Here is a 26912-nt window from a genome sequence, read left to right as displayed (position 1 = left end):
ATAGATAGTGCCCTCAGTCTATCCTTGTAGGATAGATAGTGCCATCAGTTTATCCTTGTAGGATAGACAGTGCCCTCAGTCTATCCTCGTAGGATAGATAGTGCCCTCAGTCTATCCTCGTAGGATAGATAGTGCCCTCAGTCTATCCTCGTAGGATAGATAGTGCCCTCAGTCTATCCTTGTAGGATAGACAGTGCCCTCAGTCTATCCTTGTAGGATAGACAGTGCCCTCAGTCTATCCTCGTAGGATAGATAGTGCCCTCAGTCTATCCTTGTAGGATAGATAGTGCCCTCAGTCTATCCTTGTAGGATAGACAGTGCCCTCAGTCTATCCTTTTAGGATAGACAGTGCCCTCAGTCTATCCTTGTAGGATACAGTGCCCTCAGTCTATCCTTGTAGGATAGTGCCCTCAGTCTATCCTTGTAGGATACAGTGCCCTCAGTCTATCCTTGTAGGATAGACAGTGCCCTCAGTCTATCCTTGTAGGATAGACAGTGCCCTCAGTCTATCCTTTTAGGATAGACAGTGCCCTCAGTCTATCCTTGTAGGATACAGTGCCCTCAGTCTATCCTTGTAGGATAGTGCCCTCAGTCTATCCTTGTAGGATACAGTGCCCTCAGTCTATCCTTGTAGGATAGACAGTGCCCTCAGTCTATCCTTGTAGGATAGACAGTGCCCTCAGTCTATCCTTGTAGGATAGACAGTGCCCTCAGTCTATCCTTGTAGGATAGATAGTGCCCTCAGTCTATCCTTGTAGGATAGATAGTGCCCTCAGTCTATCCTTGTAGGATAGGCAGTGCCCTCAGTCTATCCTTGTAGGATACAGTGCCCTCAGTATATCCTTGTAGAATAGACAGTGCCCTCAGTCTATCCTTGTAGGATAGACAGTGCCCTCAGTCTATCCTTGTAGGATAGACAGTGCCCTCAGTCTATCCTTGTAGGATAGGCAGTGCCCTCAGTCTATCCTTGTAGGATAGGCAGTGCCCTCAGTCTATCCTTGTAGGATACAGTGCCCTCAGTCTATCCTTGTAGGATAGACAGTGCCCTCAGTCTATCCTTGTAGGATACAGTGCCCTCAGTCTATCCTTGTAGGATAGACAGTGCCCTCAGTCTATCCTTGTAGGATAGACAGTGCCCTCAGTCTATCCTTGTAGGATAGTGTCCTCAGTCTATCCTTGTAGGATAGGCAGTGCCCTCAGTCTATCCTTGTAGGATGGACAGTGCCCTCAGTCTATCCTCGTTGTCCTGGCTTTATTACCGTCAATTATTCACTGTCACAGTGACGTGTCACCGTCAATTATTCACTGTCACAGTGACGTGTCACCGTCAATTATTCACTGTCACAGTGACGTGTCACCGTCAATTATTCACTGTCACAGTGACGTGTCACCGTCAATTATTCACTGTCACAGTGACGTGTTACCGTCAATTATTCACTGTCACAGTGACGTGTTACCGTCAGTTATTCACTGTCACAGTGACGTGTCACCGTCAATTATTCACTGTCACAGTGACGTGTCACCGTCAATTATTCACTGTCACAGTGACGTGTTACCGTCAATTATTCACTGTCACAGTGACGTGTCACCGTCAATTATTCACTGTCACAGTGACGTGTTACCGTCAATTATTCACTGTCACAGTGACGTGTCACCGTCAATTATTCACTGTCACAGTGACGTGTCACCGTCAATTATTCACTGTCACAGTGACGTGTCACCGTCAATTATTCACTGTCACAGTGACGTGTCACCGTCAATTATTCACTGTCACAGTGACGTGTCACCGTCAAGGTCCTTGAAAGATTTCAAATCTGTCAGAATATTCCTGGAAATTGTTAAGTGAGATATAATGGTGGTGGGTTGTTGCAACCCACCAGCGTCATGGTGGTGGGTTGTTGCAACCCACAAGCGTCATGGTGGTGGGTTGTTGCAACCCACCAGCGTCATGGTGGTGGGTTGTTGCAACCCACCAGCGTCATGGTGGTGGGTTGTTGCAACCCACAAGCGTCATGGTGGTGGGTTGTTGCAACCCACAAGCGTCATGGTGGTGGGTTGTTGCAAGTGTAACCCACCAGCGTCATGGTGGTGGGTTGTTGCAACCCACCAGCGTCATGGTGGTAGGTTGTTGCAACCCACAAGCGTCATGGTGGTGGGTTGTTGCAAGTGTAACCCACCAGCATCATGGTGGTGGGTTGTTGCAAGTGTAACCCACCAGCGTCATGGTGGTGGGTTGTTGCAACCCACCAGCGTCATGGTGGTGGGTTGTTGCAACCCACCAGCGTCATGGTGGTGGGTTGTTGCAAGTGTAACCCACCAGCGTCATGGTGGTGGGTTGTTGCAAGTGTAACCCACCAGCGTCATGGTGGTGGGTTGTTGCAAGTGTAACCCACCAGCGTCATGGTGGTGGGTTGTTGCAAGTGTAACCCACCAGCGTCATGGTGGTGGGTTGTTGCAACCCACCAGCGTCATGGTGGTGGGTTGTTGCAAGTGTAACCCACCAGCGTCATGGTGGTGGGTTGTTGCAAGTGTAACCCACCAGCGTCATGGTGGTGGGTTGTTGCAAGTGTAACCCACCAGCGTCATGGTGGTGGGTTGTTGCAAGTGTAACCCACCAGCGTCATGGTGGTGGGTTGTTGCAAGTGTAACCCACCAGCGTCATGGTGGTGGGTTGTTGCAAGTGTACCCCACCAGCGTCATGGTGGTGGGTTGTTGCAAGTGTAACCCACCAGCGTCATGGTGGTGGGTTGTTGCAAGTGTAACCCACCAGCGTCATGGTGGTGGGTTGTTGCAAGTGTAACCCACCAGCGTCATGGTGGTGGGTTGTTGCAACCCACCAGCGTCATGGTGGTGGGTTGTTGCAAGTGTAACCCACAACCGTCATGGTGGTGGGTTGTTGCAAGTGTAACCCACCAGCGTCATGGTGGTGGGTTGTTGCAAGTGTAACCCACCAGCGTCATGGTGGTGGGTTGTTGCAAGTGTAACCCACCAGCGTCATGGTGGTGGGTTGTTGCAACCCACCAGCGTCATGGTGGTGGGTTGTTGCAACCCACCAGCGTCATGGTGGTGGGTTGTTGCAAGTGTAACCCACCAGCATCATGGTGGTGGGTTGTTGCAAGTGTAACCCACCAGCGTCATGGTGGTGGGTTGTTGCAAGTGTAACCCACCAGCGTCATGGTGGTGGGTTGTTGCAAGTGTAACCCACCAGCGTCATGGTGGTGGGTTGTTGCAACCCACCAGCGTCATGGTGGTGGGTTGTTGCAAGTGTAACCCACCAGCGTCATGGTGGTGGGTTGTTGCAAGTGTAACCCACCAGCGTCATGGTGGTGGGTTGTTGCAAGTGTAACCCACCAGCGTCATGGTGGTGGGTTGTTGCAACCCACCAGCGTCATGGTGGTGGGTTGTTGCAAGTGTAACCCACCAGCATCATGGTGGTGGGTTGTTGCAAGTGTAACCCACCAGCATCATGGTGGTGGGTTGTTGCAAGTGTAACCCACCAGCATCATGGTGGTGGGTTGTTGCAAGTGTAACCCACCAGCATCATGGTGGTGGGTTGTTGCAAGTGTAACCCACCAGCATCATGGTGGTGGGTTGTTGCAAGTGTAACCCACCAGCGTCATGGTGGTGGGTTGTTGCAAGTGTAACCCACCAGCGTCATGGTGGTGGGTTGTTGCAAGTGTAACCCACCAGCGTCATGGTGGTGGGTTATTGCAAGTGTAACCCACATTCCACTTGCCAGAACCCACCAGCATCATGGTGGTGGGCTGTTGCAAGTGTAACCCACCAGCATCATGGTGGTGGGTTGTTGCAAGTGTAACCCACATTCCACTTGCCAGAACCCACCAGCATGGTGGTGGTGGGCTGTTACAAGTGTAACCCACATTCCACTTGCCAGAACCCACCAGCATCATGGTGGTGGGCTGTTACAAGTTTAACCCACATTCCACTTGCCAGAACCCACCAGCATGGTGGTGGTGGGCTGTTACAAGTGTAACCCACATTCCACTTGCCAGAACCCACCAGCATCATGGTGGTGGGCTGTTACAAGTTTAACCCACATTCCACTTGCCAGAACCCACCAGCATCATGGTGGTGGGCTGTTACAAGTGTAACCCACCACTTGCCAGAACCCACCAGCATGGTGGTGGTGGGCTGTTACAAGTGTAACCCACATTCCACTTGCCAGAACCCACCAGCATGGTGGTGGTGGGTTGTTACAAGTGTAACCCACATTCCACTTGCCAGAACCCACCAGCATGGTGGTGGTGGGCTGTTACAAGTTTAACCCACATTCCACTTGCCAGAACCCACCAGCATGGTGGTGGTGGGTTGTTGCAAGTGTAACCCACATTCCACTTGCCAGAACCCACCAGCATGGTGGTGGTGGGTTGTTACAAGTGTAACCCACATTCCACTTGCCAGAACCCACCAGCATGGTGGTGGTGGGTTGTTGCAAGTGTAACCCACCAGCATCATGGTGGTGGGTTGTTGCAAGTGTAACCCACATTCCACTTGCCAGAACCCACCAGCATGGTGGTGGTGGGTTGTTACAAGTGTAACCCACCAGCATCATGGTTGTGGGTTGTTGCAAGTGTAACCCACATATCACTTCCCAGAACCCACCAGCATCATGGTGGTGGGTTGTTGCAAGTGTAACCCACCAGCATCATGGTGGTGGGTTGTTGCAAGTGTAACCCACCAGCATCATGGTGGTGGGTTGTTGCAAGTGTAACTCACATTCCACTTGCCAGAACCCACCAGCATGGTGGTGGTGGGCTGTTACAAGTGTAACCCACCAGCATCATGGTGGTGGGTTGTTGCAAGTGTAACCCACCACCATCATGGTGGTGGGTTGTTACAAGTTTAACCCACATTCCACTTGCCAGAACCCACCAGCATGGTGGTGGTGGGCTGTTACAAGTTTAACCCACATTCCACTTGCCAGAACCCACCAGCATGGTGGTGGTGGGCTGTTACAAGTGTAACCCACCAGCATCATGGTGGTGGGTTGTTGCAAGTGTAACTCACATTCCACTTGCCAGAACCCACCAGCATGGTGGTGGTGGGCTGTTACAAGTGTAACCCACCAGCATCATGGTGGTGGGTTGTTGCAAGTGTAACCCACCACCATCATGGTGGTGGGTTGTTACAAGTTTAACCCACATTCCACTTGCCAGAACCCACCAGCATGGTGGTGGTGGGTTGTTACAAGTGTAACCCACATTCCACTTGCCAGAACCCACCAGCATGGTGGTGGTGGGTTGTTACAAGTGTAACCCACATTCCACTTGCCAGAACCCACCAGCATGGTGGTGGTGGGTTCTGGGAAGTGTTTAACCACGTCAGAACACTGCTGTGTTGAGCACAACACTGCCAGTGTTCTACGAGAAGTGTTTCTGAGAACCTCACTGGTGTTGTAAGGATTATAAAGAACAGATGTGCAGATCTTAGCTTACTTGGCTGGCCTCGTGCTGTACGTGTACGTGTACGTGTACGTGTACGTGTACGTAACTGTGTCTGCAGTCTAGTGCACTGGTGACTTATGCTGTGTGTAGACTGTGGAAGAAGTCTACAGTCCCTTAGGTGGTCAGTCGTGATAGAAGGTGCCTGTGTCTTAGTCTTGATAGATGGTGGCCAGTACCATAGTCTTGATAGATGGTGGTCAGTACCATAGTGTTGATAGATGGTGGCCAGTACCATAGTCTTGATAGATGGTGGCCAGTACCATAGTCTTGATAGATGGTGGTCAGTACCATAGTGTTGATAGATGGTGGTCAGTACCATAGTGTTGATAGATGGTGGCCAGTACCATAGTCTTGATAGATGATGGCCAGTACCATAGTCTTGATAGATGATGGCCAGTACCATAGTCTTGATAGATGGTGGCCAGTACCATAGTCTTGATAGATGGTGGCCAGTACCATAGTCTTGATAGATGGTGGCCAGTACCATAGTCTTGATAGATGGTGGTCAGTACCATAGTCTTGATAGATGATGGCCAGTACCATAGTCTTGATAGATGATGGCCAGTACCATAGTCTTGATAGATGGTGGCCAGTACCATAGTCTTGATAGATGGTGGCCAGTACCATAGTCTTGATAGATGGTGGCTAGTACCATAGTCTTGATAGATGGTGGCCAGTACCATAGTCTTGATAGATGATGGCCAGTACCATAGTCTTGATAGATGATGGCCAGTACCATAGTCTTGATAGATGATGGCCAGTACCATAGTCTTGATAGATGGTGGCCAGTACCATAGTCTTGATAGATGGTGGCCAGTACCATAGTCTTGATAGATGGTGGCTAGTACCATAGTCTTGATAGATGGTGGCTAGTACCATAGTCTTGATAGATGGTGGCCAGTACCATAGTCTTGATAGATGGTGGCTAGTACCATAGTCTTGATAGATGGTGGCCAGTACCATAGTCTTGATAGATGGTGGTCACTACCATAGTCTTGATAGATGGTGGTCACTACCATAGCCTTGATAGATGGTGGTCTGTGCCTTGAAAGGTGTTCGGTCCCACAGCATTGATTCGTCCAAATGGTTGAAACTAATAGACTGGAGTGAGAGGAGAGGTGCAGCAGTAGAAGACACCAACACAAGTGGGCGGGACCCTCTTGCAAAGTCAACAACCGACCTACAGAAGAGTTCTTGACATGACTAATCCCCCACAACGTACAAATCTACACGCACGTCACTGCTGCTGCCAGACTGCTATGGATTGCTGGGTCTTGTGGTATAAATAGCTGCTGGCTGATATTCTGGCTGCATTAACCCGAGTGATAACAGTGTTGGTGTTGACCTTGATGCTTCTCTTTTTGTTGGTATATTTGCGTCACTCACCACCTGCTCTGTCTCTCCTTTTAGTAACCACTAGTTAAATACCTTTCTTAACACACCTTTACACTTAATAAAGCTAGGTCATGATACTTTAGGCTAGACTAGGTTAGGTTATTTTAGCCTTGATTAGGCTAGGGTAGCCTAGGTTAGGGTAGCCTAGTTTAGGGTAGCCTAGTTTAGGGTAGCCTAGTTTAGGTTAGGGTAGCTTTGGTTAGGTTAGGGTAGCCTAGGTTAGGTTAGGGTAGCCTAGTTTAGGTTAGGGTAGCTTTGGTTAAGTTAGGGTAGCCTAGGTTAGGTTAGGGTAGCCTAGTTTAGGTTAGGGTAGCTTTGGTTAGGTTAGGGTAGCCTAGTTTAGGGTAGCCTAGTTTAGGTTAGGGTAGCTTTGGTTAGGTTAGGGTAGCCTAGGTTAAGTTAGGGTAGCGTAGGTTAGGTTAGGGTAGCCTAGTTTAGGGTAGCCTAGTTTAGGTTAGGGTAGCTTTGGTTAGGTTAGGGTAGCCTAGGTTAGGTTAGGGTAGCCTAGGTTAGGTTAGGGTAGCCTAGGTTAGGGTAGCCTAGTTTAGGTTAGGGTTGCTTTGGTTAGGTTAGGGTAGCCTTGGTTAGGTTAGGGTAGCCTAGGTTAGGTTAGGGTAGCCTAGGTTAGGTTAGGGTAGCCTAGGTTAGGGTAACCTAGTTTAGGTTAGGGTAGCCTAGGTTAGGTTAGGGTAGCCTAGTTTAGGTTAGGGTAGCCTAGTTTAGGTTAGGGTAGCCTAGGTTAGGGTAGCCTAGTTTAGGTTAGGGTAGCCTAGTTTAGGTTAGGGTAGCCTAGGTTAGGGTAGCCTAGGTTAGGTTAGGGTAGCCTAGTTTAGGTTAGGGTAGCCTAGTTTAGGTTAGAGTAGCCTAGGTTAGGGTAGCCTAGTTTAGGTTAGGGTAGCCAAGTTTAGGTTAGGGTAGCCTAGGTTAGGGTAGCCTAGGTTAGGTTAAAATCACTACAGTACTAGTATACAATACAGACAAGTTGATAAGTGTGTGTGTGTGTGTGTGTGTGTGTGTGTGTGTGTGTATGTGTGTGTGTGTGTGTGTGTGTGTGTGTGTGTGTGTGTGTTTGAGGTGATAATTATCGTGATAAAGTGTTACTTATAGTGTTAAGTTGTTGTTTGTTAATGTTAACAGAGTTAAATTAACGTTGCAGGCAGCTGCATAGTTAATATTAACTTAGAAGTGTTAATTGTGATGTGTTAATGAGAGTTGGATGGAACTGTCTTACAGGTTTATGATAATTGTTAAGAAATAATTCAACTAACACACTTTAACAGGTATACTTAAAGAACTAAGATAACTGAACAGGTATACTTGAAGAACTAAGATAACTGAACAGGTATACTTGAAGAACTAAGATAACTGAACAGGTATACTTGAAGAACTAAGATAACTGAACAGGTATACTTGAAGAACTAAGATAACTGAACAGGTATACTTGAAGAACTAAGATAACTGAACAGGTATACTTGAAGAACTAAGATAACTGAACAGGTATACTTGAAGAACTAAGATAACTGAACAGGTATACTTGAAGAACTAAGATAACTGAACAGGTATACTTGAAGAACTAAGATAACTGAACAGGTATACTTGAAGAACTAAGATAACTGAACAGGTATACTTGAAGAACTAAGATAACTGAGCAGGTATACTTGAAGAACTAAGATAACTGAACAGGTATACTTAAAGAACTAAGATAACTGAACAGGTATACTTAAAGAACTAAGATAACTGAACAGGTATACTTGAAGAACTAAGATAATAACAAGTAAATACGTGAACAGTTAGTATCAACAGTGGTGTGTTTAGTAAGAGGTTCAAGAAAACTAGGAGAGTGTTCAGACTTGAAGTACAGTTCGACAAGGCTAGGAAAGAGTCCAGACTTGGAGTACAGTTGAAAAAGACCAGGAAAGTCTTAAGACGTGAAGTGCAGTTCAGTAAGATCAGAGAGACATAGTCTCCCAGTTGAGTGTGTGTTGAGTGTCACTGTGGTGTTGAACTGCGTTAAAATGGGTCGCAAAAAGTCTCGTTCAGTGCTGGTGGCTGCTTCCTACACCAGTCTGGACTTTGCTAACATGACGGAGGCCATCTACCGCTCCCCCAGGAACACCTACGTCACACACTACGTAAGTACTACCTATCCCAGTCATCTTGTAGCTTGTACATTGTAATTTGCTGGTTAAAAAGCTTTCCAGAAATCTTTCCTATGAGGATAGACTAAGAGCAGTGTCAGTGGCAGTATCTGTGATTCTTCTGAACCTTTCTCACGGCCCAGGAGCTTGTTTTTTTTCCTATTAAAAACCTCGTAACTCAGCGCTAAACCACTAGGTATATTTTTGTACAGGTACACATAAGTACAATTATTGTAAATAGTAACCTGTAGAGAAAGATTGCAGTCAGCAGGGGTCGATCCCAATACAGGGAAGCTGGCAAGGTTCCCAAATTTCTCCATGATGCTTGTGAAGTTAGAACATACAGGAGGAGATTGAAATACCTTGAATCCATACTTGTGGCTCACTGTTGTGCCCGGGCTGGGAAGAAACATGACTTGTGAACCAGGCTGCCCAGCTTATAGGGCATTTGTGGCCGAGTGGTAGTGTTAGGAACCTTGCCAGTCTCCCTGTAGTGGGATCGAGCCCTGCTGACTGTGATCATTCTCTTTATATACCCGCCTGTTTCTCGTGGCTCACTGATAGTAATATATGTGTAAATTACCTCATATAACCCCAAGAAAGTCAGAGTGACTTACTAACATTGGGGTCCTTGACTCTACCACCCCCAGGGCCACGGTTCGATCCTCCTGTCCCGCTTTCTGTTAATGTTCTTATAAGAAAGAATGAGCACTGCAGAAGGCCTACTGGCCCATGCTAGGCATGTCCAGGTCATCTAATTCGTGTTCATGTACACGCATGAACAAATCCCTAGTCATCTCGCCTGTACAACATCACTACTACAAGACTTGGTGGACACGTCTACATCCTCATGGCTGATAAATTAGACATGTACAGCACTTGGGTGTCTTTATTGAGGAAACGGTTCGCCATACAGTGGTTTCATCAGTCCTGTACAAAGAAGAATGGTGTGAGGTACTCAGTCCCTCAGCCTGGAGTCAACTCCAGGTTGAGGGACTGATTACCACCAACTCTTTCTGATCATCACCATTCTTCTTTGTATAGGACTGATGAAGCCAGTGTGTGGCGAAACGTTCCCACAATAAACATAATTACTGCACATGTGTCTAGTTGATCAACTTGGTTCTCTGAACCATTTATCAACATCCTCATGGCTAGTATAAACTATATGAACTCTGGTAATGTTGATGGTAGATGAGGATAGTGTTGATGTGACTGTCTTGAGTAATGTAGAGATGTTCTCAGGTAGTGCTAGTTGACGTACATTGTACTGGCGAACCAGCTAGTGTATTGTACACCCTATGACCATGCTGAGGATGGTAGTGGCTAGTGTATTGTGTACCCTATGACCATCCTGAGGATGGTAGTGGCTAGTGTATTGTGTACCCTATGACCATGCTGAGGATGGTAGTGGCTAGTGTATTGTGTACCCTATGACCATGCTGAGGATGGTAGTGGCTAGTGTATTGTGTACCCTATGACCATGCTGAGGATGGTAGTGGCTAGTGTATTGTGTACCCTGTGACCATGCTGAGGATGGTAGTGGCTAGTGTATTGTGTACCCTATGACCATGCTGAGGATGGTAGTGGCTAGTGTATTGTGTACCCTATGACCATGCTGAGGATGGTAGTGGCTAGTGTATTGTGTACCCTGTGACCATGCTGAGGATGGTAGTGGCTAGTGTATTGTGTACCCTATGACCACCTACCAGTGCTCTATCAGTTCTCTATGAGAGCTCAACCACTGCTCTACAAGTGTTCAAACACTGCTCTACAGGTGCTCAACCACTGCTCTACCACTGCAACAGTGTTCACCAGAGAGTACGAACCTGGTTGGTGTCTGGGCAGCTGCACTACCACTGCAACAGTGTTCAACAGAGAGTACGAGGCTGGTTGGCGTTCTGGCCAGCAAACAGTGTTCAACAGAGAGTACGAGGCTGGTTGGTGTTCTAGCCAGCTGCTCTACCACTGCAACAGTGTTCAACAGAGAGTACGAGGCTGGTTGGTGTTCTGGCCAGCAAACAGTGTTCAACAGAGAGTACGAACCTGGTTGGTGTTCTGGCCAGCTGCACTACCACTGCAACAGTGTTCAACAGAGAGTACGAGGCTGGTTGGCGTTCTGGCCAGCAAACAGTGTTCAACAGAGAGTACGAGGCTGGTTGGTGTTCTAGCCAGCTGCTCTACCACTGCAACAGTGTTCAACAGAGAGTACGAGGCTGGTTGGCGTTCTGGCCAGCAAACAGTGTTCAACAGAGAGTACGAGGCTGGTTGGTGTTCTGGCCAGCTGCTCTACCACTGCAACAGTGTTCACCAGAGGGTACGAGGCTGGTTGGTGTTCTGGCCAGCAAACAGTGTTCAACAGAGAGTACGAGGCTGGTTGGTGTTCTGGCCAGCTGCTCTACCACTGCAACAGTGTTCAACAGAGAGTACGAGGCTGGTTGGTGTTCTGGCCAGCTGCTCTACCACTGCAACAGTGTTCAACAGAGAGTACGAGGCTGGTTGGTGTTCTGGCCAGCTGCTCTACCACTGCAACAGTGTTCAACAGAGAGTACGAGGCTGGTTGGTGTTCTGGCCAGCAAACAGAAAGTTGATGTAGTTTGTCAGGTTCTTGTGTCTGGCCACAGACATTGACTTTAAGGTCAGCAGGTTCACTCACTAGGCTCTTGACCCCTGCTGCAATCACACAGTACGCAGCTGCAAGAACAGTTATGACAGGAGCAAGTGATCAGGCACTGCTGCAACTAACACACAAGCCACTGCAGCAACTAACCCACACAAGCCACTGCATCAACTAACACACACAAGCCACTGCAGCAACTAACCCACACAAGCCACTGCATCAACTAACACACACAAGCCACTGCAGCAACTAACCCACACAAGCCACTGCATTAACTAACACACACAAGCCACTGCATCAACTAACACACACAAGCCACTGCAGCAACTAACACACACAAGCCACTGCAGCAACTAACACACACACAAGCCACTGCAGCAACTAACACACACAAGCCACTGCAGCAACTAACACACACAAGCCACTGCAGCAACTAACACACACAAGCCACTGCAGCAACTAACACACACAAGCCACTGCAGCAACTAACACACAAGCCACTGCAGCAACTAACACACACAAGCCACTGCAGCAACTAACCCACACAAGCCACTGCAGCAACTAACACACACAAGCCACTGCAGCAACTAACACACACAAGCCACTGCAGCAACTAACACACACAAGCCACTGCAGCAACTAACACACACAAGCCACTGCAGCAACTAACACACACAAGCCACTGCAGCAACTAACACACACAAGCCACTGCAGCAACTAACCCACACAAGCCACTGCAGCAACTAACACACACAAGCCACTGCAGCAACTAACACACACAAGACACTGCAGCAACTAACCCACACAAGCCACTGCAGCAACTAACACGCACAAGCCACTGCAGCAACTAACCCACACAAGCCACTGCAGCAACTAACACACACAAGCCACTGCAGCAACTAACACACACAAGCCACTGCAGCAACTAACCCACACAAGCCACTGCAGCAACTAACACACACAAGCCACTGCAGCAACTAACACACACAAGCCACTGCAGCAACTAACCCACACAAGCCAATGCAGCAACTAACACACACAAGCCACTGCAGCAACTAACACACAAGCCACTGCAGCAACTAACCCACACAAGCCACTGCAGCAACTAACACACACAAGCCACTGCAGCAACTAACACACACAATCACAGCAGCAACTAACCCACACACGCCACTGCAGCAACTAACCCACACAAGCCACTGCAGCAACTAACACACACAAGCCACTGCAGCAACTAACACACACAAGCCACTGCAGCAACTAACACACAAGACACTGCAGCAACTAACCCACACAAGCCACTGCAGCAACTAACACACACAAGACAATGCAGCAACTAACACACAAGACACTGCAGCAACTAACCCACACAAGCCACTGCAGCAACTAACACACAAGACACTGCAGCAACTAACACACAAGACACTGCAGCAACTAACACACAAGACACTGCAGCAACTAACCCACACAAGCCACTGCAGCAACTAACACACAAGACACTGCAGCAACTAACCCACACAAGCCACTGCAGCAACTAACACACACAAGCCACTGCAGCAACTAACACACACAAGCCACTGCAGCAACTAACACACACAAGCCACTGCAGCAACTAACCCACACAAGCCACTGCAGCAACTAACCCACACAAGCCACTGCAGCAACTAACACACACAAGCCACTGCAGCAACACACACAAGCCACTGCAGCAACACACACAAGCCACTGCAGCAACTAACACAAGCCACTGCAGCAACTAACACAAGCCACTGCAGCAACTAACCCACACAAGCCACTGCAGCAACACACACAAGACACTGCAGCAACTAACACACACAAGCCACTGCAGCAACACACACAAGCCACTGCAGCAACACAAAGCCACTGCAGCAACTAACACAAGCCACTGCAGCAACTAACCCACACAAGCCACTGCAGCAACACACACAAGCCACTGCAGCAACTAACACACACAAGCCACTGCAGCAACACACACAAGCCACTGCAGCAACACACACAAGCCACTGCAGCAACACACACAAGCCACTGCAGCAACACACACAAGCCACTGCAGCAACACACACAAGCCACTGCAGCAACACACACAAGCCACTGCAGCAACACACAGAAGCAACTGCAGCAACACACACAAGCCACTGCAGCAACACACACAAGCCACTGCAGCAACACACACAAGCCACTGCAGCAACACACACAAGCCACTGCAGCAACACACACAAGACACTGCAGCAACCCACACAAGCCACTGCAGCAACCCACACAAGCCACTGCAGCAACTAACACACACAAGCCACTGCAGCAACTAACCCACACAAGCCACTGCAGCAACCCACACAAGCCACTGCAGCAACACACACAAGCCACTGCAGCAACACACACAAGCCACTGCAGCAACACACACAAGCCACTGCAGCAACACACACAAGACACTGCAGCAACCCACACAAGCCACTGCAGCAACCCACACAAGCCACTGCAGCAACTAACACACACAAGCCACTGCAGCAACTAACACACACAAGCCACTGCAGCAACTAACCCACACAAGCCACTGCAGCAACCCACACAAGCCACTGCAGCAACCCACACAAGCCACTGCAGCAACTAACACACAAGACACTGCAGCAACTAACACACAAGCCACTGCAGCAACTAACACACAAGCCACTGCAGCAACTAACACACACAAGCCACTGCAGCAACCCACACAAGCCACTGCAGCAACACACACAAACCACTGCAGCAACTAACACACAAGCCACTGCAGCAACTAACACACAAGCCACTGCAGCAACCCACACAAGCCACTGCAGCAACCCACACAAGCCACTGCAGCAACCCACACAAGCCACTGCAGCAACTAACACACAAGACACTGCAGCAACTAACCCACACAAGCCACTGCAGCAACTAACACACAAGACACTGCAGCAACTAACACACAAGACACTGCAGCAACTAACACACAAGACACTGCAGCAACTAACACACAAGACACTGCAGCAACTAACACACAAGACACTGCAGCAACTAACACACACAAGCCACTGCAGCAACACACACACAAGCCACTGCAGCAACACACACAAGCCACTGCAGCAACACACACACAAGCCACTGCAGCAACACACACAAGCCACTGCAGCAACACACACAAGCCACTGCAGCAACACACACACAAGCCACTGCAGCAACACACACAAGCCACTGCAGCAACACACACAAGCCACTGCAGCAACTAACACACAAGCCAGTGCAGCAACACACACAAGCCACTGCAGCAACACACACAAGCCACTGCAGCAACTAACACACACAAGCCACTGCAGCAACTAACACACACAAGCCACTGCAGCAACACACACAAGCCACTGCAGCAACTAACACACAAGACACTGCAGCAACTAACACACAAGCCACTGCAGCAACACACACACAAGCCACTGCAGCAACCCACACAAGCCACTGCAGCAACACACACAAGCCACTGCAGCAACTAACACACACAAGCCACTGCAGCAACACACACAAGCCACTGCAGCAACTAACACACACAAGCCACTGCAGCAACACACACAAGCCACTGCAGCAACCCACACAAGCCACTGTTCTTAATTTAGAAACCCGTCACTCTACCCAGTTTTTGTTTCATTTTTTTCGTTATTTAGAGATGCGCACAACTGCGCATGCGTCTGTACGTATCAGTGTTTTAAAGAGGCGAAATGTACGTTTTTCTACACGGTACGTATATACGTACATAACGTACAGGCAGAATCTATACACAGCTTGAAGAGTAGGTATGAAGGCTAGAAACCTTTCACCAGTTAAGATAACCGAGTGTTGTACAAGTGTGTTAGTTTAACTATGTTTAGTTAGGTGCTGAGGAGAGTTTAATTGTTCTTAGTTAGGTGCTGAGGAGAGTTTAACTATGCTTAGTTATGTGCTGAGGAGAGTTTAATTGTGCTTAGTTAGGTGCTGAGGAGAGTTTAATTGTGCTTAGTTAGGTGCTGAGGAGAGTTTAATTGTGCTTAGTTAGGTGCTGAGGAGAGTTTAATTGTGCTTAGTTAGGTGCTGAGGAGAGTTTAATTGTGCTTAGTTAGGTGCTGAGGAGAGTTTAATTGTTCTTAGTTAGGTGCTGAGGAGAGTTTAACTATGCTTAGTTAGGTGCTGAGGAGAGTTTAATTGTTCTTAGTTAGGTGCTGAGGAGAGTTTAATTGTTCTTAGTTAGGTGCTGAGGAGAGTTTAACTATGCTTAGTTAGGTGCTGAGGAGAGTTTAACTATGCTTAGTTATGTGCTGAGGAGAGTGGTAGTTTTGATAAGGACCTGCCTTGTATGGGCCAGTATGCCTTCTGCAGTGTTCCTCCATTCTTATGTACTTATGAGAGTTTAGCTGTGCTTAGTTAGGTGCTGAGGAGAGTTTAACTATGTTTAGTTAGGTGCTGAGGAGAGTTTAACTATGTTTAGTTAGGTGCTGAGGAGAGTTTAACTATGCTTAGTTAGGTGCTGAGGAGAGGCTAAACTGTCCTTAAGAAGAGTGGAGGAAGACTGCAGTAGGCCTACTGGCCCATGCTAGGCCAGTTATACACTTCAGTCATGTCTTTAACACAGGAGAAGATGGTGTGTTAACACAGGAGAAGATGGTTAACACAGGAGAAGATGGTTAACACAGGAGAAGATGGTGTGTTAACACAGGAGAAGATGGTGTGTTAACACAGGAGAAGGTGTGTTAGCACAGGAGAAGATGGTGTGTTAACACAGGAGAAGATGGTGTGTTAACACAGGAGAAGATGGTGTGTTAACACAGGAGAAGATGGTTAACACAGGAGAAGATGGTGTGTTAACACAGGAGAAGATGGTGTGTTAACACAGGAGAAGATGGTGTTTTAACACAGGAGAAGATGGTATGTTAACACAGAAGATGGTGTGTTAACACAGGAGAAAATGGTGTTAACACAGGAGAAGATGGTATGTTAACACAGGAAAAGATGGTGTGTTAACACAGGAGAAGATGGTGTGTTAACACAGGAAAAGATGGTGTGTTAACACAGGAGAAGATGGTGTGTTAACACAGGAGAAGATGGTGTGTTAACACAGGAGAAGATGGTGTGTTAACACAGGAGAAGATGGTGTGTTAACACAGGAGAAGATGGTGTGTTAACACAGGAGAAGATGGTGTGTTAACACAGAAGATGGTGTGTTAACACAGAAGATGGTGTGTTAACACAGGAGAAGATGGTGTGTTAACACAGATGGTGTGTTAACACAGAAGATGGTGTGTTAACACAGGAGAAGATGGTGTGTTAACACAGGAGAAGATGGTGTGTTAACACAGGAGAAGATGGTGTGTCTCAGGCAGTTGTAGTCTCATGGTTCTGTTATCATGTTTGACCTGGCTCTGTTATCATGTTCGACCTGGCTCTGTTATCATGTTCGACCTGGCTCTGTTATCATGTTCGACCTGGCTCTGTTATCATGTTTGACCTGGTTCTGTTATCATGTTCGACCTGGCTCTGTTATCATGCTTCACCTGGCTCTGTTATCTTAGTCAACTCGACACTGTTGTTCTTGTCAACATGACTCACGAAATCGTAATGACACGATTGCAAACAAACCATACCACGGGCGGGGATGGAACCCGCGGTCAGAAAGCCGTAAACCATACCATGGGTGGGGTTATAACCCGCGGTCCGTGGTATGGTGTATGACTCTCTGATCGCGGGTTCTATCCCCGTCCGTGACATGGTTTATTCTTGTCACTGTTGTTCCTGTTATTGCTGCTGTGAACCATTGCTACGTAATAAAACCAAAGGTGAGAGTAAGGTCAGGGAAGGTGAGATTGTGAAGGTAATCTTAGACACATGTGTGACAGTTGATATAATCAGTCTATCAATCTTTGAGGATAGACTGAAGCCCTGAACCTGCACTCTCTAGAAAGACGTAGAATTAGGGGGGATATGATTGAGGTGTATAAATGGAAGACAGGAATAAATAAAGGGGATGTAAATAGTGTGCTGAAAATATCTAGCCTAGACAGGACTCGCAGCAATGGTTTTAAGTTGGAAAAATTCAGATTCAGAAAGGATATAGGAAAGTACTGGTTTGGTAATAGAGTTGTGGATGAGTGGAATAGTCTACCTAGTAGTGGATGAGTGGAACAGTCTACCTAGTAGTGGATGAGTGGAACAGTCTACCTAGTAGTGGATGAGTGGAATAGTCTACCTAGTAGTGGATGAGTGGAACAGTCTACCTAGTAGTGGATGAGTGGAACAGTCTACGTAGTAGTGGATGAGTGGAATAGTCTACCTAGTAGTGGATGAGTGGAACAGTCTACCTAGTAGTGGATGAGTGGAATAGTCTACCTAGTAGTGGATGAGTGGAATAGTCTACCTAGTAGTGGATGAGTGGAACAGTCTACCTAGTAGTGGATGAGTGGAACAGTCTACCTAGTAGTGGATGAGTGGAATAGTCTACCTAGTAGTGGATGAGTGGAACAGTCTACCTAGTAGTGGATGAGTGGAATAGTCTGCCTAGTAGTGGATGAATGGAACAGTCTACCTAGTAGTGGATGAGTGGAACAGTCTACCTAGTAGTGGATGAGTGGAACAGTCTACCTAGAAGTGGATGAGTGGAACAGTCTGCCTAGAAGTGGATGAGTGGAACGGTCTACGTAGCAGTGGATGAGTGGAACAGTCTACGTAGCAGTGGATGAGTGGAACAGTCTACCTAGTAGCGGATGAGTGGAACAGTCTACCTAGAAGTGGATGAGTGGAACAGTCTACGTAGCAGTGGATGAGTGGAACAGTCTACCTAGTAGTGGATGAGTGGAACAGTCTACCTAGTAGCGGATGAGTGGAACAGTCTGCCTAGTAGTGGATGAATGGAACAGTCTACGTAGCAGTGGATGAGTGGAACAGTCTACCTAGTAGCGGATGAGTGGAACAGTCTACCTAGTAGTGGATGAGTGGAACAGTCTACGTAGTAGTGGATGAGTGGAATAGTCTACCTAGTAGTGGATGAGTGGAACAGTCTACCTAGTAGTGGATGAGTGGAATAGTCTACCTAGTAGTGGATGAGTGGAATAGTCTACCTAGTAGTGGATGAGTGGAACAGTCTACCTAGTAGTGGATGAGTGGAACAGTCTACCTAGTAGTGGATGAGTGGAATAGTCTACCTAGTAGTGGATGAGTGGAACAGTCTACCTAGTAGTGGATGAGTGGAATAGTCTGCCTAGTAGTGGATGAATGGAACAGTCTACCTAGTAGTGGATGAGTGGAACAGTCTACCTAGTAGTGGATGAGTGGAACAGTCTACCTAGAAGTGGATGAGTGGAACAGTCTGCCTAGAAGTGGATGAGTGGAACGGTCTACGTAGCAGTGGATGAGTGGAACAGTCTACGTAGCAGTGGATGAGTGGAACAGTCTACCTAGTAGCGGATGAGTGGAACAGTCTACCTAGAAGTGGATGAGTGGAACAGTCTACGTAGCAGTGGATGAGTGGAACAGTCTACCTAGTAGTGGATGAGTGGAACAGTCTACCTAGTAGCGGATGAGTGGAACAGTCTGCCTAGTAGTGGATGAATGGAACAGTCTACGTAGCAGTGGATGAGTGGAACAGTCTACCTAGTAGCGGATGAGTGGAACAGTCTACCTAGAAGTGGATGAGTGGAACAGTCTACCTAGTAGCGGATGAGTGGAACAGTCTGCCTAGTAGTGGATGAGTGGAACAGTCTACCTAGAAGTGGATGAGTGGAACAGTCTACCTAGAAGTGGATGAGTGGAACAGTCTACCTAGAAGTGGATGAGTGGAACAGTCTACCTAGAAGTGGATGAGTGGAACAGTCTACCTAGTAGCGGATGAGTGGAACAGTCTACCTAGAAGTGGATGAGTGGAACAGTCTACCTAGTAGCGGATGAGTGGAACAGTCTGCCTAGTAGTGGATGAATGGAACAGTCTACCTAGTAGTGGATGAGTGGAACAGTCTGCCTAGTAGTGGATGAATGGAACAGTCTACCTAGTAGTGGATGAGTGGAACAGTCTACCTAGTAGTGGATGAGTGGAACAGTCTACCTAGTAGTGGATGAGTGGAACAGTCTACCTAGTAGTGGATGAGTGGAACAGTCTACCTAGTAGTGGATGAGTGGAACAGTCTACCTAGTAGTGGATGAGTGGAACAGTCTACCTAGTAGTGGATGAGTGGAACAGTCTACCTAGTAGTGGATGAGTGGAACAGTCTACCTAGTAGTGGATGAGTGGAACAGTCTACCTAGTAGTGGATGAGTGGAACAGTCTACCTAGTAGCGGATGAGTGGAACAGTCTACCTAGTAGTGGATGAGTGGAACAGTCTACCTAGTAGTGGATGAGTGGAACAGTCTACCTAGTAGTGGATGAGTGGAACAGTCTACCTAGTAGTGGATGAGTGGAACAGTCTACCTAGTAGTGGATGAGTGGAACAGTCTACCTAGTAGTGGATGAGTGGAACAGTCTACCTAGTAGTGGATGAGTGGAACAGTCTACGTAGCAGTGGATGAGTGGAACAGTCTACGTAGCAGTGGATGAGTGGAACAGTCTACGTAGCAGTGGATGAGTGGAACAGTCTACGTAGCAGTGGATGAGTGGAACAGTCTACGTAGAAGTGGATGAGTGGAACAGTCTACGTAGAAGTGGATGAGTGGAACAGTCTACGTAGAAGTGGATGAATGGAACAGTCTACGTAGAAGTGGATGAGTGGAACAGTCTACGTAGCAGTGGATGAGTGGAACAGTCTACGTAACAGTGGATGAGTGGAACAGTCTACGTAGCAGTGGATGAGTGGAACAGTCTACGTAGCAGTGGATGAGTGGAACAGTCTACGTAGAAGTGGATGAGTGGAACAGTCTACGTAGAAGTGGATGAATGGAACAGTCTACGTAGAAGTGGATGAGTGGAACAGTCTACATAGAAGTGGATGAGTGGAACAGTCTACGTAGCAGTGGATGAGTGGAACAGTCTACGTAGCAGTGGATGAGTGGAACAGTCTACGTAGCAGTGGATGAGTGGAACAGTCTACGTAGCAGTGGATGAGTGGAACAGTCTACGTAGCAGTGGATGAGTGGAACAGTCTACGTAGCAGTGGATGAGTGGAACAGTCTACGTAGAAGTGGATGAGTGGAACAGTCTACGTAGAAGTGGATGAATGGAACAGTCTACGTAGAAGTGGATGAGTGGAACAGTCTACATAGAAGTGGATGAGTGGAACAGTCTACGTAGCAGTGGATGAGTGGAACAGTCTACGTAGCAGTGGATGAGTGGAACAGTCTACGTAGAAGTGGATGAGTGGAACAGTCTGCCTAGTAGTGGATGAGTGGAACAGTCTACGTAGCAGTGGATGAGTGGAACAGTCTACGTAACAGTGGATGAGTGGAACAGTCTACGTAGCAGTGGATGAGTGGAACAGTCTACGTAACAGTGGATGAGTGGAACAGTCTACGTAACAGTGGATGAGTGGAACAGTCTACGTAGCAGTGGATGAGTGGAACAGGGTACGTAGCAGTGGATGAGTGGAACAGTCTACCTAGTAATGGATGAGTGGAACAGTCTACCTAGTAGTGGATGAGTGGAACAGTCTACCTAGTAGTGGATGAGTGGAACAAACTCCCGAGTACCGTCATAGAAGCTAAGACTTTGTGTAGTTTTAAAAATAGGTTGGATAAATACATGAGTGGGTGTGAGTTGGACCTGACTAGCTGGTGCTACTAGGTCAGATGCTGTGCTCCTTCCTTAAGTGAATGTGACTTGACCTGACTAGGTTGGGTCAGTGGCTTAAGGCGGTAGGTAACTTGGACCTGCCTCACATGGGCCAGTAGGCCTCCTATAGTGTTCCTTCTTTATGTTATGTTTATCAGTCGTGATGGACTGATTATATCGACTCCAGGCTAAGGGACTGATTACCTCAAATTCCTTCTGATCGTCACCATTCTTTCGTACAGGACTGATGACACCACTGTGGGGCGAAACGCTTCCTCAATAAAGATACCCAAATGTTGTATCTCTCTCTGTCTCATGTACGTAACCATCCAGTATGACCGAACCATACCACGGGTGGGGTTAGAACCTGCGATCAGAGTCACAAAACTCCAGACCGACGCCTTAGCCACTAGACCAGCCAGAGTAGCAGACCTGTCTGGTCTTCCCTTAGTGCAAACACCATAATAATAATAATAATAATAATAATAATAATAATAATAATAATAATAATAATAATAATAATTATAACAACATTTTCATAAACCAGAAGATTTAAACCGTGAAAAACCAGCATAATATAAATGTTAGCAGTGTTCCAGGTTTGTACATGTCAAATTTATTAATAAAATTGTGACTGAATCCAAAATTTGTGGGAATTTGCATAATATTACAAGTGTGGGATGTTAGGTATCTTTATGCTACCCACACTACCCAGGGAGCTTTATGCTACCCACACTACCCAGGGAGCTTTATGCTACCCACACTACCCAGGGAGCTTTATGCTACCCACACTACCCAGGGAGCTTTATGCTACCCACACTACCCAGGGAGCTTTATGCTACCCACACTACCCAGGGAGCTTTATGCTACCCACACTTAAGCACCCTACCCAGGGGCTTTATGCTGCCCACACTTACCCAGGGGCTTTATGCTGCCCACTGACAGGGCTTTGTGCTGCCCACAGTGCCAGGGAGCTTTATGCTGCCCCACACTGCCCCAGGGGCTTTATGCTGCCCACACTGCAGGGAGCTTTTGCCTGCCCACACTGCAGGGGCTTTATGCTGCCCTCACTGCCAGGGGAGCTTTATGCTACCCACACTACCCTGACCCTTTGGGGCTATGCCCTGCCCACTGCAGGTATCTTTATACTGCCCACACTGCCCAGATATCTTTGCTCACCCACTGCCAGGTATCCTTTGTGTGCCCTGCCAGGGATGATGCTGTGCTACCCACTACCCAGGTATCTTTGTATGCTGCCCACTGCTAGAGTATCTTTATGCTACCCCACACTGCCCAGGTATCTTTCATGCCCTACCCACACTACCCAGGAGTATCTTTATGCTGCCACACTGCCCAGGGACTTTATGCTGCCCACCCACTACCCAGGTAATCTTCATGCTACCCACTGCCCAGGGAGCTTTATGCTGCCCTGCTACCCTGGGGGAGCTTTATGCTGCCCACACTACCCAGGTATCTTCATGCCCTACCCACACTGCCCAGGTTCTCCTTTCATGCCCTACCACACTGCCCAGGTATCTTTTGTTCTGCCTCCCTACCCAGGTATCTTTATTCTACCCACCCTACCCAGGTATCTTTATTCTACCCACACTACCCAGGTATCTTTATTCTACCCACACTACCCAGGTATCTTTATTCTACCCACACTACCCAGGTATCTTTATTCTACCCACACTACCCAGGTATCTTTATTCTACCCACACTACCCAGGTATCTTTATTCTACCCACACTACCCAGGTATCACTGTTCTGCCCACACTGCCCAGGGTGTCTTTGTTCTGCCCACACTGCCCAGGGTATCTTTGATTACCTACCCACACTACCCTTTTGGGAGTATCTTTATTCTACCCACACTGCCCGGGTATCTTTGTTCTACCCACCCTGCCCTTTGTGTATCTTTGTATGCTGCCCACACTGCCCCTGGGTGTCTTTGTTGCTGCCCACTGCCCAGGGTATCTTTATTCTACCCACCCTACCCCATGTATCTTTGTACTGCCCACACTGCCCTGGGTGTCTTTGTTTCTTACCCACCACTACCCTGGAAGTCTCTTTGACTACCCACACTACCCAGGTATCTTTATTCTACCCACACTACCCAGGTATCTTTATTCTACCCACCCTACCCATGTATCTTTATGCTACCCACACTACCCAGGTATCTTTGTGCTACCCACACTACCCAGGTATCTTTATTCTACCCACCCTACACAGGGGCTTTATGCTACCCTACCCAGGGCTGCCCATAGCTATATTTCCCACCAAGGGGGCTATGCTAGGTGGGGGCTATGCTGCCCACACTACCCAGGGCTTTATGGGCTATGCCCACTGCTGGGGAGCTTTGTGACTGCCCACTACCCTAGGGGCTTTATGCTGCCACACTGCCAAGGGGCTGTGCTGCCCATGCACTGGGGGCCTTTGGGCTTTCCCCACTGGGGGCTATGCCCTGCCCACCCAGGGGCTGTGCCAAGGGCACTCGTACCCGGGCAGGGGCTTTATGCTGCCCACACTGGGGCCTTTATGGGCTGTGCACCTACCCAGGAGCTGGGGGCTGCTACCCACACTGCCAAGGGGCTTTGTGCTGCCCACACTGCCAAGGGACTTTATGCCCACACACTGGGGGGCTTTCTTGCTGCACTGCAGGGAGACTTTCCCCCCATGCTGCCCACTTTTTCTGGGGCCCAGGGGCTTTATGCTGCCCACCTGGGGGACTTTATGCCCTACCCACACTGCCCAGGGAGGGCTTTATGCTCCCACCCACTGCCCGGAGGGGCTTTATGCTGCCCACACTGGGGGCCCTTTATGGGCTATACCCACCTAGGGGCTGCCTGGGGGCCTGTGTATAGGGAGCTGTACCCCACACTGCAGGGCTTTATGGTGTGTGCCCAGGACTGGGTCTGTGGTACCCACTACCCAGGGGCTTTATGGGCTGCCCACACTGCCCAGGGGCTTTCATGCCTACCCACTGCCAGGGGAGCTTTATGCTGCCCACCTACCCAGGGGCTTTATGCTGCCCACACTGCCCAGGGGCTTTATGCCACTGCCCAGGGAGCTGGGGCTTTACTGCTACCCACTGCCCAGGGGAGCTTTGTGCCCTACCCACTGCCAGGGAGCTTTTATGCTGCCCACACTGTGAGGGGCTTTGTGCTGCCCACACTGCCCAGGGAGACTGTCGCTACCCACACTGCCCAGGGGCATGCTACCCCACTGCCCAGGGGCTTTATGCACCCAGGGACTTGTACCCAGGGGGCTATGCCCTACCCACTACCCAGGGGAGCTTTGTGCTACCCACTGTAGGGCTTTGTGCTGCCCACACTGCCCAGGGGCTTTATGCTGCCCACACTGCCCAGGGGCTTTGTGCTGCCCTCACTGCCCAGGGGACTTTTATGCCTACCCAGGGGACTCACTGGGGAGCTATGCCCTACCCACTGCCCCAGGTGTCTTTATGCTGCCCTGCGCTGCAGATATCTTTGTGCACTGCCCACCCTGCAGGGCTGCTGGGGCTGTACCCACACTGCCCAGGTATCTTTTGTGCTGCCCACACTGCCCACAGGTATCTTTATGCTACCACACTATAGGTATCTTTTGTGCCTACCCACTACCCTGGTATCTTGTGCTATGCCCACACTGCAGGGGCTTTATGCTGCCCACACTACCCAGGTATCTTCATGCTGCCCCACACTGCAGGGGAGCTTTATGCTGCCCACACCCTGGGGCCCTTTGGGTGCTGTGCCCTACCCACACTGCCCTTAGGTATCTTCATGCTCACCCACACTGCCCAGGTATCTTTGTGCCTACCCACACTGCCCAGATATCTTTATGCTGCCCACACTACCCTAGGTATCTTTATGCCCTACCCACTGCGGAGGTATCTTTATGCACTGCCCTACCACTGCAGGTGTCTTTATGCTACCCACACTACCCAGGTATCTTTATGCTACCCACACTACCCAGGGATCTTTACTTGCCCACCCACTGCAGGGCTATGCTGCCCACTACTGCCAGGTATCTTCATGCTACCCACACTGCCCAGGGAGCTTTGTGCTGCCCACCCCTACCCTGGGCAAGGGCTGTGCTGCCCACCCACTACCCAGGTATCTTTCATGCTACCCTCACTGCCCAGGTATCTTTATGCTGCCCACGCTGCCCAGGTGTCTTTGTTCTGCCCACCCTGCACAGGATGTCTTTATTCCTACCCACCCTGCCCAGGTTATCTTTATTCTATGCTGCTTCCCCCAGGAATATCTTTATTCTACCCCACACTGCAGGTATCTTTATTCTGCCCACACTGCCCAGGATTATCTTTATTCTACCCTACCCACTGCTACCCAGGTATCTTTATTCTACCCACTACCCAAATGTCCCGGGTATTCTATTACTGCCCCTGCCCAGGTATGCTATTCTACCCACACTGCCCAGGGTATCTTATTTCTGCCCACACTGCCCAAGGTTGTCTTTATTCTAACCCCACACTACCCTTGGGTATCTTTGTTCTGCCCACACTACCCAGGTATCTTTATTCTGCCCACCCCCACTGCCCATGTGTCTTTGCTGCTACCACACTGCCAGGGTGTCTTTGTGCTGCCCACTGCCCAGGTATCTTTATTCTGCCCACCCTACCCCTACCCATGTATCTTTATGCTGCCCACACTACCCAGGTGGCATCTTTTTATTCTGCCCTTGTTTTCTACCCAGGGTATCTTTTATTCTACCCACACTACCCAGGTATCTTTATTCTACCCACACTACCCAGGTATCTTTATTCTACCCACCCTACCCATGTATCTTTATGCTACCCACACTACCCGGGTGTCTTTGTGCTACCCACACTACCCAGGCAGTATCTACTTATTTCCTGCCCACCCTACACGGTTATCTTTTGTTCTACCCCCACACTATTAGGGATATCTTTATTCTGCCCACACTACCCCAGGTATCTTTGTTCTACCCACACTGCCCAGGTATCTTTCCATTCCTGCCCACCCTGCCCAGGTATCTTTTGTTCTGCCCACACTGCCCTTGGGTGTCTTTGTTTCCTGCCTCCACTGCCCAGGAGTAATAACTTTTGTTCCTGCCCACACTACCCAGGTATCTTTGTGCTACCCACACTACCCAGGTATCTTTATTCTACCCACCCTACCCATGTATCTTTATGCTACCCACACTACCCAGGTATCTTTATTCTACCCACACTACCCAGGTATCTTTATTCTACCCACCCTACCCATGTATCTTTATGCTACCCACACTATAAGGTGTCTCTTTGGCTTCTTACCACACTACCCATGTATCTTTATTCTACCCACCCTACCCATGTATCTTTATGCTACCCACACTACCCAGGTATCTTTATTCTACCCACACTTCACAACTGCAGGACACCCTGCTTTCCTCTCTCATGGACCCGCACCCTACACGCCTGGCTACCTAGCCCTGGCCTACCTACACCCTACTCGTCCTGGACACACCTTTGCCACACCCTGGCCACACCATACACACCCTGGACACACCCTACACACCCTGGACACCCTAC

At 48.7% G+C, this 26912-nt stretch overlaps 1 protein-coding gene across 3 annotated transcripts in view; it reads left to right on the top strand.

The window, feature by feature from the left end:
• The window catches only part of LOC128704570 (uncharacterized), a 382531-nt gene that overhangs the window by 126546 nt on the left and 229073 nt on the right, over nt 1-26912 (top strand). For 2 of the 3 annotated variants that reach the window (XM_070079764.1, XM_070079765.1), the window contains exon 2: nt 8141-8992. The exons of the other annotated variant lie outside the window; for it this stretch is intronic. In XM_070079764.1, coding sequence (XP_069935865.1) covers nt 8876-8992 — 117 coding nt within the window. In that variant the 5' untranslated portion in view covers nt 8141-8875. The remainder of the gene's footprint in view (nt 1-8140; nt 8993-26912) is intronic. 3 annotated transcript variants of the gene reach the window in all.

Source organism: Cherax quadricarinatus, unplaced genomic scaffold, assembly GCF_038502225.1.
Source record: "Cherax quadricarinatus isolate ZL_2023a unplaced genomic scaffold, ASM3850222v1 Contig15, whole genome shotgun sequence".
Classification (NCBI taxonomy): Eukaryota; Metazoa; Arthropoda; class Malacostraca; order Decapoda; family Parastacidae; genus Cherax; species Cherax quadricarinatus.
This window is presented reverse-complemented; position numbering and strand designations above follow the sequence as displayed.